The sequence below is a fragment of the Ursus maritimus genome, unplaced genomic scaffold, assembly GCF_017311325.1.
Source record: "Ursus maritimus isolate PB19 unplaced genomic scaffold, ASM1731132v1 scaffold_16, whole genome shotgun sequence".
In the NCBI taxonomy this organism is placed as follows: Eukaryota; Metazoa; Chordata; class Mammalia; order Carnivora; family Ursidae; genus Ursus; species Ursus maritimus.
In genome coordinates this window covers 15,394,843-15,414,727 of record NW_024424008.1, presented here as the reverse complement: position 1 = coordinate 15,414,727, position 19,885 = coordinate 15,394,843, and the positions used below count along the sequence as shown (strand labels likewise).

At 44.6% G+C, this 19,885-nt stretch overlaps 1 protein-coding gene across 1 annotated transcript in view; it reads left to right on the top strand.

The window, feature by feature from the left end:
* ME3 (malic enzyme 3) overlaps positions 1–14,291 on the top strand; it is a 204,266-nt gene extending 189,975 nt beyond the window's left edge. Inside the window, exons 8-14 of the mRNA XM_040630945.1 lie at positions 4,975–5,072; positions 5,337–5,450; positions 7,542–7,647; positions 8,255–8,397; positions 8,946–9,119; positions 12,626–12,724; positions 14,056–14,291. Of these exons, the coding sequence (XP_040486879.1) occupies positions 4,975–5,072; positions 5,337–5,450; positions 7,542–7,647; positions 8,255–8,397; positions 8,946–9,119; positions 12,626–12,724; positions 14,056–14,217 (896 nt within the window). The 3' untranslated portion in view covers positions 14,218–14,291. The remainder of the gene's footprint in view (positions 1–4,974; positions 5,073–5,336; positions 5,451–7,541; positions 7,648–8,254; positions 8,398–8,945; positions 9,120–12,625; positions 12,725–14,055) is intronic.
* Positions 14,292–19,885: the final 5,594 nt, after the last annotated feature.

The window sequence follows — 19,885 nt, the reverse complement described above, 5'->3', positions numbered from 1 at the left end:
CAGAAGTGTAAAAAGACATGACCTGTTGGGGAATGATCGATACACCTGATACAAAGAGTACATGGGGCGGCATGACGCAAAGGTAGGTTGATGCTGACAATATACTTTTCTATACATGAACAAAAAGCATATCATGAACAACTTCTTAATAGAAGTTGTCCTCACACTTGTAATCAGTTAATACTGATTATACTTTCTCTACAAAGCAGGAATAAACCTATTTTGTTACCAAGGGTATCCTTGGTACCCCAGAGTCTGGTACATAATTGATGCTTAATAAATAAACGAAGGCAATGAATTCCACACAACGACCTCTGACTACTGATTATGTTACAGTTATTGGTGCCCAGGCCTTGGCGAACAGGGAGTTCCCTGAGGGCAGGGACCATGTTTGACTCACCTTCTGCAGTGCCTAGCATGGTGCCTGGCACCTGGTAGGGCCTCAGTACATGAACAGTGAGCTCCTCGGGGACCCTCAGAAGAGTGTTAGGAAAGCCCCCAGTAGTCCTCAGCTCAGGCTGTGGGACCCTGTGACACTTCAGCAGTTCCTCCACACCATTCCTATGTGAAGGGTGGAGAGCCTGTACCCTACCTTCTGTGCTCCCATCTCTGGTCCCACCTTCTGATGTCCACAACGATGAACGTGTACTTATTAAGCTCCAGGTGTTTGCTGTGCCCTTGTCTTGGCCCAACACATGGCCTCTAACCTAGGCACAAATCCGGCCCATATTCTGGGAGAAGGCCCTTCCCCAGAGCTACAAAATACAAATGCCTTAGATAACTGGAAAAAGAATACAGAAAATTCACTCATATTCCCACACTTCTACCTTTAGTGTTTTGTTGTTCCTTCCAGATTCCGTGTGTGTGTTTCATTACAAATAGAATCATGATATGAAGACCTTTTAAGGTTCTCTTCCTTCCAACTAACTCAGTGAAGCATAGTCTAATGGTTAAGAGCACAAGGCCTAGAGCCTGATTCCCTGGGATTCCCTGACTCCCTTCAAATCTTCACCCTGTTATATGATATTGGACAACTCAGCAAACAACTCTTTACTTCATTTTCCTAGGCTGTAAAATGAGGATGATAATAGTTAGGATTAAACAAACAACATCTTTACAGTTAGACATATAAAATACTTAGAACAATATCTGATATTAGTTACAAAGTTAATAGCATTTTCTATGTTGCTACATCATCTTCATAATGATCATTTTTGATGGATGCAATATATTCTGAGTGTCCATGCTACTTAATTTACTTAACTGTTACTCCTTTGTTAGACATTTAAGTTATTTCCAGTCATTCTGTATTATAAATAACACAGTCATAAATATCCTAGGACATGCGTTGTGGATTTTTCCATACATAGCTTCCCAGAAGTAGAAGTACGAGGTTAGAGGGCACAAGCATTTTATGCCTTTGGTCTATATTGGGAAATAGTCTTCCAAAAAAGGTCATAACACTTTAAAGTACAATTTATGCTGGAACTTTTTACTCTTCACTACTCCCTCACCAGCCTTGGATAACATCAATTTCTTTGATTTGTGCAACTTTAACAGCAACTTTACCTGTAAGTTCCTTTTCTTTGACTATCATGGAAGCTAACATTGCCCATGTGATTACATTATCATGAACTCTCTATCAGTAAGGGTCTACACCAGTTGCTTTAACAGAGAAGACTTAGTACAGAGTATTGCTTATTATGTATTTTAAAAATGAAAAGCTCAAAGGACCTGCTCCCAGCCCTGAGGCTAGGGAACAAAGGGAAGACCAGGTGGCAGCCAGCTAGTGTTGGTGTCTCTGAAGGCTGTGCTACCAGGCTAGTTCTGCAAGTGACGGACAAGCTGCAAACTGAATTGAACTGCTGCTTCTGGAATATTCTGTTGCTGTAGAAGTGGAAAACCAAGGCTGTGGGGTTTCCAGATTTAGCAAGATGAAAATGCAGCATACCTACTTCAATTTGAATTTCAGATAAATAATGAATAATTTTTTAGACTATTTATACTTATATTGCATGGGACGTACACTAAAAAAAAAGTTACTTGTTGTTTATCGAAAATTCAAAGTTAAGTGTCCTACATTTTATCCGGCAATCTTTCAAGGCAGGGATGATGCTGGAAATAGCATTCCTTCCCCCTCAGCTGGCCCTTCCGTCACCCTTTGGTGCCCATTATTGGCAGAGCCCAGCATAGAGCCAGTTGGCAAAGCTGGGAAGTGGTTTGCAGACAAAGCTGGGTGAAGGGTGGGTTTGAAACTGAGAAACAATTACCCAATAACTGGCACAGTCCATCCTTTCAACTATTCAGCATTCACATACACGGTTCTATACACTGATACTTCCAGACAACAACAAAAACACAACTCTAACAAAATACCTAACAAAATCCATCTTTCCAACAAATGAAGACATTCTCACTTTCTCCCCAAAATGGGGAGGGGCGAAGCCTCTATAGTCATTTTATTCATCTCTGGAAAACAGTCACACTACCCGTCTCTGGGGAGGATTACCCACTCTTGCAACTCAATCACAGTCACATTTAAAAATTCTGTCACCTAAACACTAAACTGTAGAATCAACCTCCAATAATACTTATATAAAATAATAAGAGGAAGGAGAAGGGAGAATAAATTAGCTAATATATACCATTACATAAATCACATAGTCATCAAGGAAGAAACTATGCATAGCTGCTATGTTCCTTGTTTCTGTGACCAGTCATGAGGCCATACTTGATGCTTATACATTTCTTCCTCAACCTCCTATTCCATGTTTTCTTGTCCTCAGACAGGATCTTGGTTGGCCAGGGTTCTTTAGTGGGATGACCTAAACCTTTATTTCTGAAGGATGTGAATCCTCAGCAGTCCTGTGTCTCTTCTGTTGCAGTAGTATTCCCTAGTATCTCCTATGGAGCATGCAAGTACTAAGACATACCCCAGAGGATCCCCTGGGCTCAGATCTAGTCCCTCCTGACCTCAGTTGCCCCTCAGTTATCAGGATGAATAACCTGATAACGGCCAGTAAAGTAACCCTGTCTTTCTTTATCCACTGATTTCATGGCAAAAAGAGAACCAAATGGCCAGGTGGCAGGCTCAACTCTCAATCCGGTAGAACCATGTCATGAACTCTTAGAGAAGCGTTTGTCTCTTGGGAAGAGACAGGAAGCAAAATTTCTGCTTGTGGGTTATTAGGTGAAATGGTGAAAGGAACCACTTCCACTTCAACCCCTTGATTTCCAGACTGAAGTACTCTGGCTATGGGAGAAAGAGCACAATGTATCATTTGCTAAATCAAATCCTATATAGCAGCCTGTAAGACAGAACTTCATCGGCTTCATAGGGTGTTACCTCAACTGAGTCTTAAGTAAGTCTTCAGTAGCCCATTCTCCTGATTAGGCCAGCTGCTCCTGGGTGGCAGAGTGCATATGAAAACCACTGAATTCCATGGCATAAGCCTATTGCTTCACTTGTATTAATGTGAAATGAATTCCTTGATTAGAGCCTTATTGCCTGGAATATATCAGGATGATAACAGGGCATCCACAGATTATGGCAATGGCAGACTATTAGATACAGGGGAAGAAAATCTATATCCAGAATATATGTTTATTGCAGGGAGGATAAATCTCTTTCCTGTCTATAATGGGAAGAGTCCAATGTCTTCATCCCGCTGCCAGGTAGATGGTCCTCCCAGGGAACGGTGCCATGCCAGGAGCTCCACATTAGTCTCTGCCATTGACAGGTTAGTCATTCTGCAGTAGCTGTAGTCAGTTAGCCTTGGTGAGACAAAGTCCGTGCATAGCTTCCATCCTTGCCACCACGGCTACTTTATACATAAACTCAGTGCGTACACCCCAGGTGGCTGAGAAGGACGCTAACATACACAGGACATGCCATTTTGTCCACCTGATTGAGGGAACTTATTTCATCACACCCTTTGGTGAACTTTCCTATGTGACACAAATACGTTCACACTTTGTACGTATCCCAAGAGGTCCATCCACACACACCTTCCCCAGACTTCTTCATCACCAATCCTACTATTTATTTTATTCTAAGTCCCTGACCATCAGCCAAACCATTAGCAACTGCCCATGAATCAATGTAGACCTAGCCATCTCTTGGACCAAAATGGACAACCAAATTTACAATGTGAACCCCTGTCCATTAGGAATATTTTTCTCACTATCACCCTTTAGGGCTCTTTTTACGGGGGCTGTGTAGCTGCAACCATAAACTTCTCACTGATGACAGTATATCATTAAGAATAATCAGTAAACCAAGCCCAAGCTTCTTTCTCCTTGGTTATAAGGAATCCCTAGTGAGGCCCTAGGTGTGCATTGAAGGAGAAGAAATCATGCAGCACTGTATGGTGACTAACATAATATAATAAAAAATCATTAAAAAAAAAAGAAATCATGCAGCAGAAGAAGGGGTCAAGCGAGTCTGAGCCACCTGCTCGTGCACTTACTTGTACCTTCTAGACAGGCTCAAGCCATCGATGATGGTACGCTACGGGGCACACCTACCTTATGACTCATTGGATAAGATAGGCAGCTCAGCTCCCACAGTCACTTAATATCTCATGGCTAGTTTGTGGTCTCATTTTTAATTTGTTTTTTATCCATTTATCCCTTAAGCAAATTATTCCATTAGCCTCACCCTTCTTTTCAACTTCTATTATATTTGTCCTTGTCATTTCATTTATGAACGATAATGGTAGCAGCACCTGACTATCTGATCCTCTCTCCCAGGGTCCAATCACAATCCAGGAGCTGTTTATCAAAAGAACAGTTCTCTACAAACAGGGCATATACACTCCAGAGCCTGCATGCTTACAGCCTGGAGTTCTGTAAGGGCTAAGGAAAGTTGCTTGTTCTGCCACACATTCCAGGGCTGGGGAACTCTGCCAAGCGTCTTCTCTTAGGGGTGGGGAGCCAGTGGCCAGAGACTGATCTCAGTGCACTCTGTTGCAGGCACGGCCTCTGTCGCTGTGGCAGGGATCCTGGCTGCTCTGCGAATCACCAAGAACAAGCTCTCCAATCACGTGTTTGTTTTCCAAGGTGCGGGTGAGGTACGTGCCATCAGAAGAACAAGGATGGGTAGAGAAGCATGACGGAAGGGAGATGTTCAGGGGTTCGCAGAAGAGGAAGCAGCACAAGTATATTGTGATTACTGCAGCTGTCTGGGCACCCACATTTGGGTGTCTCAAGGACTCCTGGGCCTCCTAGGAATAGGGGGAAAGGGGAAGAGAAGAGAGGATCTTGGTAAAGCTTCTGATAAATGTTGAACAGCTGTTTGCCTTGTATCTGAACATCTACCATATGGTACCTCCCAGGCAGCCATGGGCATCGCCCACCTCCTTGTCATGGCCCTAGAGAAAGAAGGCGTACCCAAGGCAGAGGCCACAAAGAAGATCTGGATGGTGGACTCCAAGGGGCTCATTGTCAAGGTACCGTCAGTCTGGAGACCTAGAAGTTTTCGGACACCTACAGCTATTGGAATTGGACTGTAAGAGGTCTCCAAGGGGCAAAATCCTCAGACAAAATACAGAGCAACAGGGGGGTAATGTTCTAACATCCAAAGCAGAAGATAAATCTCAAAGTAGCCTTAACTGCTCTGTCCAAAAGCTTTGAATATGGGGCGCCTGGGTGGCTCAGTCATTAAGCGTCTGCCTTCAGCTCAGGTCATGATCCCTGGGTCCTGGGATCCAGCTCTGCATCAGGCTCCCTGCTTGGTGGGAAGCCTGCTTCTTCCTCTCCCACTCCCCCTGCTTGTGTTCCCTCTCTCATTCTCTCTCTCTCTGTCAAATAAATAAATAAATAAATATTTAAAAAAAAAAAAAAGCTTTGAATACATGGGCAAGTGTGTGTATGCATGCCCCTTCCAGCCTTCTCTCCCACCACTTCCTGTCTTGCACTAACCTCCAGCTGCAGTAAATCATAGTTTTCCAAAAGTCCAAAAGTAACATGCCCTCTTTCATCCACATCCTTGCATATTGTGTTCCTCTGCCTGAAATGCCCTTCTCTTTTGCCACACACCCACTCTCAACCCTCAGCCCCATCTGTTTCCTCCTTGTCTTCTGTTTCCTCCTCCAAGATGCTTTCTCTGAGCATCTGGGTCTCGGTCCATTTCCTACATTTATGCTCATGTAGCCATCCCTCTCCATACATTGTACTTGCCACACTGTAAGGCAGTTGTCCTTTTAATTGTTTCTCTCCCCACTAGGCTTTATAGTCTTCATATCAATGCCTGGCATGTAATGAGGCGTAATTATGTTTAAGATATGAGTGAAAGGGGGCGCCTGGGTGGCACAGCGGTTAAGCGTCTGCCTTCAGCTCAGGGTGTGATCCCGGCGTTATGGGATCGAGCCCCACATCAGGCTCCTCCGCTATGAGCCTGCTTCTTCCTCTCCCACTCCCCCTGCTTGTGTTCCCTCTCTCGCTGGCTGTCTCTATCTCTGTCAAATAAATAAATAAAATCTTTTAAAAAAAAAGATATGAGTGAAAGAATGAACGAGAAACAGTCCAGCTTCTGACTGGACGATGGTGAGGGGCACATTTGGATGGCCTCCTCCCTTAGGACTTCAGAGAGCTCCATGTTTTAATGCCCCAAATTCCACTAACACAGAATGTCAGTGAGAGACTTTTTTAAAAGATGACAGTGATAGGAATGGGGGGAAGTACATGGGGCTCTCTACCAAGAATAGAAGAGACCCTCAGCAGACACTGACCTTCCGTTGTCTCATTCAGAGCCAGATCACCACTAGAAGGAGTTCCCCTCCCACCACAGGTCATTCCAGAGCAGAATGCAGGCACAGGTAACAGCTGCCAGAGGCCGCCACGCTTCCCTCTTGCCACCTTTCAATGTTATTTTGCTCATCCCATTAAGCTTACCCCTACTCGAGTCTCTCTCAGAGCTGATGTCTTTAGTCTGATTCCCATGAGGCTAGCTGACCCAAAGGAGGCATCAGAACACCTATCCCATCTACCAGCCAGTCACCCCCCAACTCCTGTTTGAAGAAATGGAAAGAACCCGGAGCTTGTTGGGGAGAGCCAGACATTGCAAGCCTGTCCTGGGGCTTAGCTTATTATTATTCACAGGGAGCTCAATGGCTCTTGTAAAATACATTCAAATTAGCTTCCTAACCCCGGGTGGCTTAGGCCCCCATCCCTAGACTGGCCTGAGTGCCAGACACCGTGGGGCCAACAGTCTTGGTCAGACTAAGGCATTTTATGAGAGCCTTTCTGTCCTGGCGCAGGAACCTGTGACCCTAAGAGTGCAAAGAAAGACTTTATGGATTCTTCATGTGTGGTTTGGGTTAAAGAAGACCCCCACACACCCCTCACACTGTGACACAAACACACATTAAAATCCTTAGGTTCCACCTTAGGTTTTACCAGGAGATCTGATGAGTGCAGAGGCTTCTGAAGGAGAAGCCCTGAAGCACAGGGCTCTCCGGGGAATGCTCTCGGGATCTCCAGATGCAGCCATGTCCAGCCATGCAGTTCCCACTGCCAAGCATGTTTTCCTTTCCCTGCAGGGGAGGAGCCACCTGAACCATGAGAAGGAGATGTTTGCCCAGGACCATCCTGAAGTGAACAGCCTGGAGGAGGTGGTGAGGCTGGTGAAGCCCACCGCCATCATAGGTAGGAGGAGGCAAGAGGCCCACTGTCCAGCCCAGCTAACCCTCTTGCCTTGCAGGTGGAAACTAAGGCTCAGCCAGCAGGCATAAGTAATTGATGGCAACACTGTTCTCTCCCCGATCCCATGTCCACCTCAGTGCCACAATCTTTCACTGAGTGACTACTGTAGAAAAACCATAGAACTAAGGCACCAAGTTGGGGCTTAGGGATGCAGAATTATGCAGTGCAGTGGAAAAGCACAGGGCTGGTCTCTCTGAAAGGAAGTGAGCACTGCTCTCCCAAGGAGGGGAGCCTGACATATCTCCCTGCCCTGGGAGAGCCACGCACTCTAAAGGACAATGCCCAGGAATGCCTTCACAGGTACATCTTAACCAGGCAGGGACCTGAAGGGACCAGTGTTCCCTCAGGGATTAACAGGAGGTCTTAACCAGCTCAAGCAAGGAAACCCTTTTCTCTTCAGCTCCCTCGATCCATCCTTGTGCTGGATGCTATTGCCAAGACTCCGGAGTCTTTCATGTTGCACCAAGTACCCCCCCAACCACCACCACCAAGAGAGGAATGGGGTGTTTATAAAGAGTAGGCATCCCTACTACCCCCCTTTTCCCTGTAGGTGTTGCTGCCATCGCAGGAGCCTTCACGGAGCAGATTCTGAGGGACATGGCCTCCTTCCACGAGCGCCCTATCATCTTTGCCCTGAGCAACCCCACCAGCAAGGCCGAGTGCACGGCTGAGAAGTGCTACCGGGTCACTGAGGTCAGCGGGGAGTCCTTCCTTCCCCAGGCTGAGAGGACATAGTAACAATAATTATGAGTAACCCTATGAGGGTGAAGAAAAATTGCCACATCCCTGATGAGCAAATTGAGGTTCAGAAAGATGAAATAACTTGCCTGAGGTCACAGAGCTAATAAGGAGTGGAGCTGGCCCTCAAACCCAGGTCTAGCTCTGAAGCCCAAGCTCTTACCATCATGTTATACTGCTCAAGATCCCTCTAGTAACATAGAGCTTGGACCAGAACCTGAGGCATTCATAGACTCTAGGTCACCTGCATACCTGTCATATCCTGGGTTAGCCTTCTCGGGAGGTGACAGGGTGAAAACCTTCACCTCTCCGTGATTTCTGGGATGCCAGGTAACTCAGTGGGGGCTACGTTTTCTGGTCCTGCAGCACCTGCAGTGTGCCAGCACAATGTTGAGCATGTGGGAGAGAATGAAGAAGGGTTCGACATTCAGGAGATAAAACGAGGCCATTACTGCCTGAAACCCATGTCCAGGTTCCATCTCTGGTTTTCTTCCTGCCTCCAGGGCCGAGGGATCTTTGCCAGTGGAAGTCCTTTTAAGAGTGTGACTCTGGAAGATGGCAGGACCTTCATTCCTGGGCAAGGAAACAATGCCTATGTGTTCCCTGGAGTTGCTCTGGGAGTCATTGCTGGTGGGATCCGGCACATCCCAGATGAGATCTTCCTCCTGACAGCAGAGGTATCACTGTCCCTGATCCCTTTCATGCATGCTCCCAGTTGGGCCTGTGATCTATACCAGGTCCTACACTGCGCCCCCAAAGATTCCTTTGCTCATCTCTTCTACCCACCTGCCCCTAACCTTAGCAGTAGATCCTCAAAATGCTTGAACCTCAAGCTACTCTCAAGATCATCTTGAGGCTTAACCTTCTCTCAGAACACACACAACAGTTTTAAGGGAGAATAAGGAATAGTCAGTGGGAGGAGGTATTGATAGGAGCCACTGGCAGTGAGCGGACATACCTCAGTTTGCGCCTTGCCTCTCAGCAGTGCCCATATACATGCCTAGAACAGAGGCAAGGCCACCAAAGCCATCTGACACGAGGCTCGTGGACCATGACTGGCAATGGATTCTTCCGACCACTGATCTTGGCCACACCAGGGTAACTGGTTGCAGAATAAGGTCCACTAGGGCAGCTTTCTGTAAGGAGGGGATAGGCCGCAAGCCTGGTTTGCCTACTCTGAGGACCTGGATCTTGAGCACAGATACAGGGGTGCTCCTGCTCCAGGTATCTTCCTAGAAACACTCTCAAAATGAGTCTTCACTGGACGTGATGAAAACAACAGAGTCCCTTAGGAAAGCCAGTGCACACTCATCATAATGGCTGCCAGCTCGGACAGCTGTGGTGCCTCACATCTACCATGTGTTTACTGAATGCCAGGCACTTCACATTTATCTTCACTCTGAGGAAACTATAGACGTGTCTCTTTTGAGGGATTAAACTAATCAAAACTATGAACAAACACTAAATATATTTATCCCCCGTGAGCTCCAAAGGCTCTACTGTGATTTCTGACATGCTTGCATTTCCCCCTCGCCATGGCACTGGTGAGAGCCCCAGGCCAGCCAGACACAGGAACAGCTTCCACGCAGCCCTCTGTAGCTCCTCTTCTATGAGGCCCACAAGGAACTGTCTCATGCTCTAGGCTCCTTCTTACAACTTCTTGGTCTTTGAGCACTGGCTCCACAAGAACATGCAAGTAGTGTCTCCTGAAAGTCTGTCAGCCTCCCCCCAGCCATAGGCACACTGGCTACAGCTGTGCTATTGGCCCCCCATCCATCTTGTGGGCTCTTCTGTGTATTTCTTCTTATTGCTCCATCAGTGCTGGTGGTGTCCCGTGGCCATGGGTGGAGCTGTTTGAATACACCCATTGGATGGGAAGAGTCATTTCCTGCTTGAAATTTGCCTGAAAGCAAACTCCCCTGTTGCGCAGAAAGATGGTTGCTAGAGCTTTCCTCTGTAACCTCAAGAGACATCTACACCCCCACCTCCTAGTGCTTGGGACAGGTCAGCTCCATCATTTCATGAACAGTGTCCATCAACTACACAGGGACCTCTCCTCAACCCACCTATTAATCTCTTGCTACAAACAGAACAAGATCCCTCCCTTCTAGGAGCTGACAGCCTGGTCTTTAAAAGGCTGGTGAGTTATATTTCTGAAAGGGGTACTTTTAAGTTAAGACAATTTAAGTTGAATCTGATTTTCCTATGGAAATTTTTAGGAGATTTTTATATATCTCATTCCACTTTTTTAAGGAGATTTATATATCTCATTCCACCTTAACAACCCTGTAAAAAAGATATAGTGATTATCCCTATGTGATGCACGAGGAAAGTGAGGCACAGAGAGTTGAACTTACTTGTCCAAGGTCACTGGGCTTGTGAGCAATAGCACCAGAATGGCCCCAAATGATTTACTCCAAGCTGAAGCAGAGCATTACCAGTGCCCAATGTCTGAGAAGTGACCCACCATACAAGATACATCTCTTCACTCTGCAGGGTAACTTTTCCAGATACAGATTTAGCCATGGAAATCCTGCTTCCCTCTAACCCCATCTTCTGTACCCCCCCCCCAAGAAAATCCTTGAAAACCCAGAACAGTCCATCTCTCTCCTCATTTCAGGCATTTGAATGGCTCCTTGGTGCTTACAGTATAAAGCCCAAACTAATTCACATGGTTTCCATACAAGGCATGTCATCACCACACCCTCCTTTCTTCTCCAGCCTTTAGCATCCCCCTACCATTGACCTAGCCATGTTCTTTTCACAGTCTAGAACTCATGCTCCCTCCTGCTGCCTCTCTCCAAGAAATTGCATATGCTATTGTCTCTCCTTTTTTGAGTAATTCATACTTTGTCCTTCAGGTCTTAGCTGGTGTCACATCCCTGGAAAGGTTTCCTGTACATGGCAGACCAGGCCCTGCTTTCCTCTATGCCTATGTGCCCCTTTTGCTTGCACTCACTTCTATGTTATAATTGTTGTACGTGTTTGTTAATTGTCCCCTGACTCCAGACGACAGGAGGAAAAGGGCTTCTCTGCCATGGACCCTCACCAACTAGGACAGAGCCTGGGATACCATACAGCACAGTTAATGTTTGAATGAATGAATGGAAAGGAGAGACAGGAGCATGAAAATGAGGCAGAAGAGGAGGAGATCCACTTCCCTAATGTCAGCCAAACTCTGAGGCAAGACCAACTCCTTTGGCTCATCCATTCTGGGACACAGTTCTCAGAGAGCACCATGGTTTTTCCCAAATTTAAATCTGACACAAGAAGATTGGGTGGGAGTGGATTCAGAGCCAGTACATAACGGAGGCTGTTCCAAAAGGCTGACTGAGCACCAGTGCCTGAGGCTGGAGGATGAGGCTTGAGGGGGGAGAGCTGGGCCTCAGAGACCAGCTCTGAACTAGGGAAGGAAGCCGTGGGAGGTGCTGCTCCCAGGATGCTGTGCCGACGGCATTCATTCAGATAAAGCCTAAGGCCCCTCTGTGGTGTCACTCACTGCAGAAGAAGCCTTTCCTCAGGACTGGAAGGGAGAGCTCAAGGAGCTCTGAATACAGAGACAAGATGCCCTAGGTGGGCACCCAGGATGTTACTAAGCATGTGGAAGAGGCTGGAACTCGGGAAGGGAGGGTCTCAGGGATCTCTATGCAATAGGCTGGACCAGTCAAGGGGAGATCCCAGAGTCTACTTTACAAGCCACAAGTTTATTCATCTTGGTCTTAGTGATTCTCCTTTAGAATTTAGGGTGTAATTTAAACGCTCAGCCAATCTCACAGTACAGAAAGGATGACTCCTTGCTTAAATCCCAAGCATTGGGGCACCTGGGTAGCTCAGTTGGTTAAGCGTCCAACTCTTAATTTCAGCTCAGGTCATGATCTCAGGGTCGTGAAATGTAGCCCCACATCAGGCTCCATGCCACGCATGGAGCCTACTTAAGATTCTCTCTCTCCCTCTCTCTTTGCCCCTCACCCACTATCTAAAATAATAAATCAATAAATCTTTAAAAAAAATAATAAAAGCCCAAGCATTAAGCTGCCTTGGGGCCATGAGGAGGAAGAGACTACAATGGGAACCGCAGTGGTTGGCCACCTATGAAGGGCAAGGTGAGTCTCTGGGGTAACCGTTTGGGCTTGTTCTGGGAAGGCAGAAACTCAGCTTATTCCTCTCGGTTTTCTCTCCCCAGCAAATTGCCCAAGAGGTCTCTGAGCAGCATTTGTCCCAGGGGAGACTGTACCCACCACTCAGCACCATCCGAGATGTGTCTCTGAGAATCGCCATCCAAGTAAGGAGCATCCTACCCCCGGAAATACGGCTAGTGAGACTCAACAACTTCCTCTCTCCATGAGTTTAGGAGAGCCAAGGGGATGGCAGCTGTGGAGAATCCTGAGCTCCCATCAGTGAGAAACTCTGGCCTGCAGCTCGAGGCCCCACCCTCAACACCCACTTGGGCCAGTTCTGGGAAAGCTCCTGGATTTCCCCTCAAACACCAGGCAAAAAGGTCAACAAAGTCCATAGTCTTGTGGACCAGAATGTGGGTGGAATTTTTAAAAACTGAATCATAAGTGCCCATTTATACAGAAAGGTCAATTTTCATAGCATCATGAAAACAGCTCAGGCTATCGCATCCCAGCTCTGCCAATCGCTTCACTTTCCCGAGCCTCAGTTTCCTCCTTTTCCAAAGGGGATGGTAATTCCTCTCTCCCAGATTTCTGAAGATTAAAGAGGACAGTGAGAAAGCTGCACACTCAGTGTGGGGTAAATGCTCATGCCTCCCCTTTTTCTCAGAATGGCTGGGCCACAGGGTGATCAGGTTCATGGAATATTCCAAGGAAAAATGTCTTCCTAGAGACCTCGCAGAGATGATGGGTTTTCAGAGAATCAGAACAGAGTGCAATAAAGACTGGCCCAACATTGATAATTGTTGAATATAGATAATGATTGAATTAGGGTTTATTATACTATCATTTTATTAGTATATATAATTTACATTTTCTGTAAGTTTTAAATATAATTTCAGAAGATGCATTGCACAACAGCATGTGCTCCCCATGAGTTGTCCATTGTACAATCCAGAATCAGCCCTCAAGACTAACAGTCCAGCTCATAGTCCCAGCTCTACCCTGTCCATTTCCTTCCTTTCGGGGATATTGAGATTAATGCTCTTCTGAAACCAAATCTAATACCCAGAGAACAATGTCCAGGCTCTTCTCCCAATTCAACCCACATTGAGGGGGGGAAATATCAGGTACTGGCCCCCTGATTTTGCCTGTTACCTAATTTTATCCTCCCACTACTCCAGAGAAAGGACTCATTACTCCCACTTTACAGATGAGGAAACTGAGGCTCAGCAAGGATAATGTCACCACTGAGGACCCACAGGCAGCTGGAAGCAGAAGCAGACTTGAGTCTGAGGCCTCTGTTTATTCCCCTGCGGTGCAGCTTCCTACCTAGGCAGAAGGCTCAAAATCCCTCCTATCCGCTGGCTTCAGGGACAACAGTTCATGGTTCTGCAGGGGCTATTCCCCTTCCACAGACTCCCAAGCAACCTTGAGGCAACTTTTAGGCAGGTTACTCCTTAGTTCCAGTTCCTCAGGAAATTATGTTTTTCCCTAGGTCCTCGACTTCGCATACAAACACAACCTGGCCTCCTACTACCCGGAGCCCAAGGACAAGGAGGCTTTTGTAAGATCCCTGGTCTACACTCCAGACTATGACTCCTTTACACTGGACAGCTATACTTGGCCCAAGGAAGCCATGAATGTTCAAACAGTCTGATGCAGTCTCAGCGGCTGGTGTGAGGCTGGAACAAGCCCAGAGTAACACTGACAATATAAATGGGTTCTAAAATAGCCACCTTTGTCACTGTGTTTTTCCTTTGAACTTTCTGGTGTGAGGGGAGATACTCAGCCACACAGTGAATGAGAGCCTTGTCCCTGAAGACCCTAAGAATTCACTTTTCTGTAACCCTCTTCTGACTTCCTCCCTAAGAATTTATTCATCTCATTGCCAACAATTAGCTAAATCTTGTGGGAAATCTAGAATCCTTCCTAGAACTCTGCCTTTACAAAGCTCAGAGTCTAGTGAAGAAGATGTGGTATGGACACAACTCTGTGTTTTGCCACATGGGAGAAAATGATTAAGTCCATGAAAGAAGGGTAGATAAAGGTCAAGGGTACTCAGAGAAGGAAGCAGATACTTCCTATGAGAACATAAGAGAAGACGTCAGTGAGAGAAATGTGTGCACTGAGACCCAAGAATAAAAGACGGGTAGGAGTCATGGGAAAATGAGGAAGGTAAAGGCAGCCACTGACCAGAGAGCATGGCCCACCCATGAGGAAGTTCAATCCCTGTTGGAGGAATACACACCCTTCAAGACTCAGATGGGTATGAAGGCTGAGTAGCTGAAGGCAACTCACTAGTCAAAAACTATCCCTGATATGTGGGTTATTGAATATTGGGATTCCTTTTTGGTTATTACTAAAAGGAAAACCAGAGAAATGTGGGTGTGGAGGGTCAGCAGGCCAAGGAGTGAGGATTGGAAGAGAAGCAGTGAGGGGAAGAGAATCATAGAGTTCTAGGGAAGACTTGATTTCATTTTCCTGACTCTGGAACTCTCTCTCTCCCACCCTTTACTCTGAAGGAATTCAGCAAACCAGGGCGGTATTCTTATAGAATGCCTTCAGTCTGTCCTGGGGGTTTCTTAGACAAGTTCAACCATAGCTTTCACCTCCTTCATGTCTAGCAGAGCCCACACCATGGGTTGGGGAGGTGGGAACAAGCCTACAGCCCCTGCAGTCAAAAATCCTGATAAATTTCTAGAACCTATTGAGATGACAGCTTCTAACCTCTAATTTTATTGGATAACATAGAAAGCAATAAATCATGCTCAGGGACTTACCCCCACCCACCCTTGCTGCCGGGTCCCCACTGCCCACAGTGAATGGGTCCTATGTAGCCACCTCACAGTCACAGGACTACTGGACTCCTAGAACAGTAATTAGCAGAGCCACCAGTCACCCCTTGCCCAGGTCTTGTTCTTCAAACATCTGCTTCGTTAGTGCTGGTGCTCAGCCAAGAATACCCTGAGAAAACATCCCTGTTCTATAATCCCTGGGCTCACAGAGAATGAGAAAGTCTTCAGAAGAGGATTTGAAGTTAAGCTGGAATCTCAATACCTGAGAACTTTAACACTATCTTTTCTGTGTCCTATCCCACAACTTCTGTACCCCAACTGCATGTCCTTTATACTTAGTGTAATAAAAAAAGAAAAATAGTAGAGAAAAGCAATGAAACAAAAACAGGCCCTTTGAAAAGATAAACTAAATAAATAAACTGTAGCTATACTGACCAAGATATAAAGAAGATACAAATTACATTTCCTTTGTTTCAACCACACTAAACACATGCACTTTCAGGCCTGTGCCTTACAAATGCTTGGTCTCCATCTGTAAAGTCCTTTCCTCCCATTCCCTGCCCTTTATCAATTAAAATGCAGCTCAGCCCTGCTTTCTGCTGGAGACATCATTCATCCTTAGAGTTCAAATGCAATTGGCTCCTGAAGTCATCCTGGACAGAGTTAATAATTAGATTAGAAATCAACAGAAAAAAATGGGTAATTTCTAAGCATTTGGAAATTAAATAATACATTTCTAAATAACCCGTGGTTCAAAGAAGAAATCACAGGGTAAATAATATATTGAATAAAAAATATCAATGAGGTTTAGCTAAAGCAGTGCTTAGAGGAAAATTCTGCAGCTCTAAATAAATGAAGAAAGAAAAGTCTCAAAGCAATAACATAAATTTCCTCAAGAAACAAACAAAATCCAAGGCAAGTTAAGATTAGAGTGAAATCAATAGACCTATAACAAGTAAAAAATTTGAAAGAGTAATTAAAAATCTTCCCACCAGAAAAGCACAGGCCCAGGTACCTTTTTTGGTGAATTTTATTAAATATTTAAAATAGAAATAACACCAATCTTTTACAACCTCCTTCAGAAAATAGAGGAGGAAACACTTCCCAAATCATTCTATGATACTGGTATCACCCAATATCAAAACCAGATAAAGACAACACAAGAAAACAGACCAATATGCTTCACTAGTGCAGATGCAAAATCTTAAAATATTAGCAAACCAAATCCATCAATATAAAGGAATTACATACAATGAATAAGGGGGATTTATTGCAGGAATGCAGAGTTGTTTTAATATTTAAAAACTGATCATCAGGGGCGCCTGGGTGGCTCAGTCGTTAACCGGCTGCCTTGGGCTCAGAGCGTGATCCCAGCGTTCTCCTATCGGGCCCCGCATTGGGCTCCTCTGCTGGGAGCCTGCTTCTTCCTCTCCCACTCCCCCTGCTTGTGTTCCCTCTCTCGCTGGCTGTCTCTCTCTCTGTCAAATAAATAAATAAAATCTTAAAAAAAAACAACAACAACTGATCATCATAGTGCATGGTATTAAGAGTGAAAGACAAAAACCACAAGATCAAGTCAATGGTATGATAAAAGTATTTTTAAAAATCCAACATCCATTTGTGATAAAACTTTCAACAAACCAAGAATAGCAGAGAACATCCTCAACCTGATGAAGAACGAAGAGCTGATATCGTACTTAATGGTGAAAGAATGAAGACTTTCTCCCCAAGATCTGGAACGAGCCAAAGACATTGTCACCACTTCTGGTCAACGTGGAAGGTTTAGCCAGTTCAATAAAGAAAGAAAAAGAAATGAAAGGCATCCAAGTTGGATATGAAGAGTAAAACTGCCTTTATTTACAGATGATGTAGTCCTGTATGTAGAAAATGCCAAAGAATAGAATCTTTATCTCACTTGCATTCTCCCTTTCTCCCTTAATCAGTTTACAAAGGTCATGGGATGCAAGGTCAATATACAAATATCACCTGTACTTTTATATACTAGCAATAAACAATCTAGAAATAAAATACTTCCATTCATAACAGCATCAAAAAAAATACTGAGAAAATTAAGAAGTGCAAGTCTTGTACGCTGAAAATCATAAAACGCTGCTGACAGAAATTAAAGAAAATCTGAAAAAAATCTAAATTGGAAAAGATTTGAAAACTCAATATTGTTAAGGCTGTAATTTTCTCCACAAATTGTTTATAAATTCAATACTATATCAAATTCCCTGCAGGCCTTTTTTTTTTTTTTTTTGGTAGAAATACACAGGCTGATCCTAAAATTTATATGGAAATGGAAAGTATCTAAAATAGCCAAAATTTTTGAAAAAGAAAAAATATACTATCTAACTTCAAAACTTACTATAAAATTACAAAGATCAAGACTGTGTGGTTATGTAGATCAATGGAAAAGAATTGAGAATTCACAACTAAGTCCTTCTATTTATGGTAAATTGATTTTCAACAAAGCTACCAAAATAATTCAGTGGGGGAAAGGATAGACTTTTGAACAAATGATACTGTGACACCCAAATATCCACATGCCAAAAAAAGAGAGAGAGAGAGAGAGACATTTACTTCACACCATACACAGAAATTCAAAATAGATCACAGACCTAAACATAAGCTAAATGTAAGCTAAAGCTATAGAACTTCTAGAAGAAAATCTAGCAGAAAACTGTGATTGAGGAGACTTCTTAGATACAATTCAAAAGCATGATTTATAAAAGAAAAATTGATAAATTGTAATTCAATTTTTTTTTAGTTTTGCTCTTGAAACATGCCATTAAGAGAGAAAACAAGCAGCAACAAACTGAGAGAAAATAATTGCAAATTGTATATCTGATGGGTCCAGAATATATGAAGAATGCTTATAGTTCAATAAGAAAATGATATAACCACCCAATTAAAAAGGTAGACAAAATGTTTGAATTGACATATTACTACAAAAGATATGTGAATGGCTAACAAGCACATGAAAAGATGCTTTATATCACTGATCATTTACAAATTAAAACCACAATGGGATACCACTTCACACTTAACCAGAATGGCTATAATAAAAGACAGTAAGTGTTGATGAAGACCAGAACCTCTTCTAACAGGACTTTGTCTCCTAAGCACTATGAAATTAAGGGAGATTTCCCTCTGTCTTTTAAATCTTCATTCTAACTCCCCAGGCTCTCGTACAAAGCCCCAGAATTCAGCAAGTGTCATTTAGTACAGTGGATGCTGTGGTTGCACCACCCAGATCCCTCTGCAGGTCTGAAACACTCGTTCCCCAGCTGCCGGAAGTATTACCGAATGAAGGTTCACAGCGGCATCCCTCGCTGGGAATTGTACTTGGCTGAAGGAATGTACTTCATCCAAGGGTATGCCCTCATCCCCCGGGACACCCTGCATCCAATGACTGGTTGATTTAAGTCCAAACATTCAACCCCTTCACCTCAACTGGGGACATCTCTAAGTGGCCATCCAAGCTTCAGAGCTCCTTGCAAGATTGGCTAGGGCCAGTTTTACAACTGTATGTGATGAGGGAACAGAAGGCAAGCTGAGGATAAAGCAGAAACTGACACCCCGCAAGCCCCCCCCCCATGGGATGTATGTGACATTCTTCAGGCACTCCTGGTTGCCCTAAAGGACAAAGAAATAGTTAACCTATAGATACCACAATCCTGCAAGACTTAAGTCTCCCTCAGTTTACAAATATCTTTTCTATCAATAACCTAGCTTCTGGAAGGCAATGTAGATACAATTAAATGTCCTTATAATCTGCAGCCTCCAGGAAGTTCCCAACTATCTTAATGTTAATGCCTTACTAGAGGGGTAAACAACCTTAACTAGACATTGGCAAGGCCTCTGGTATCTTGTGAGTATTCTTTAACATATGAAAGTATTTTCTCAACCTCCCTTTTTCCTTACCTCCCCCAACCCCATGGTATATAGTCAGCCACCCCTCACAACCCCGGTGCAGCAGCTCTTTCTGCCCACGGGTCCTGTCCCCGTGCTTTAATAAACCACCATTTTGCACCAAAGATGCCTCAAGAATTCTTTCTTGGTCGTCGGCTCTGGACTCCACCCCACTGAACCTCACCTGTACCTCATCAGCATGTATCACCATTCAACAACTTCCAGCACTTCCTGGTTCTGTTGTTCCCTCACAGGTGTTGAGACAACTCCCCAGTAAATTTCCAAATGCAAATCTCAGATTTAGTATAGGTTTCCTGAGGAACTCAACCGCAACATGTGGAGGAAAATGGCCAAACTTTTCAATTTTCCAATCTGTCATACCAGTCCCACATGACCACCAAAAGTCTGTCTGGGTTTCTCTTCCCTCAGTAGAGACCCTCCACCTGGACTAAGCCTGATTCTTAGTCCACGTCCAGAATCAGTGAATGCCCCCTGTGGGGGAAAAAAATGGCCACTCACCTCAGGAGAGCTCCTCCCTCTCTGGAACTCCTATTCATCTAGTTCTTCTTGCTTTCACAGCTCTCACATGTTCTCAAACATACTACTTTATAAATT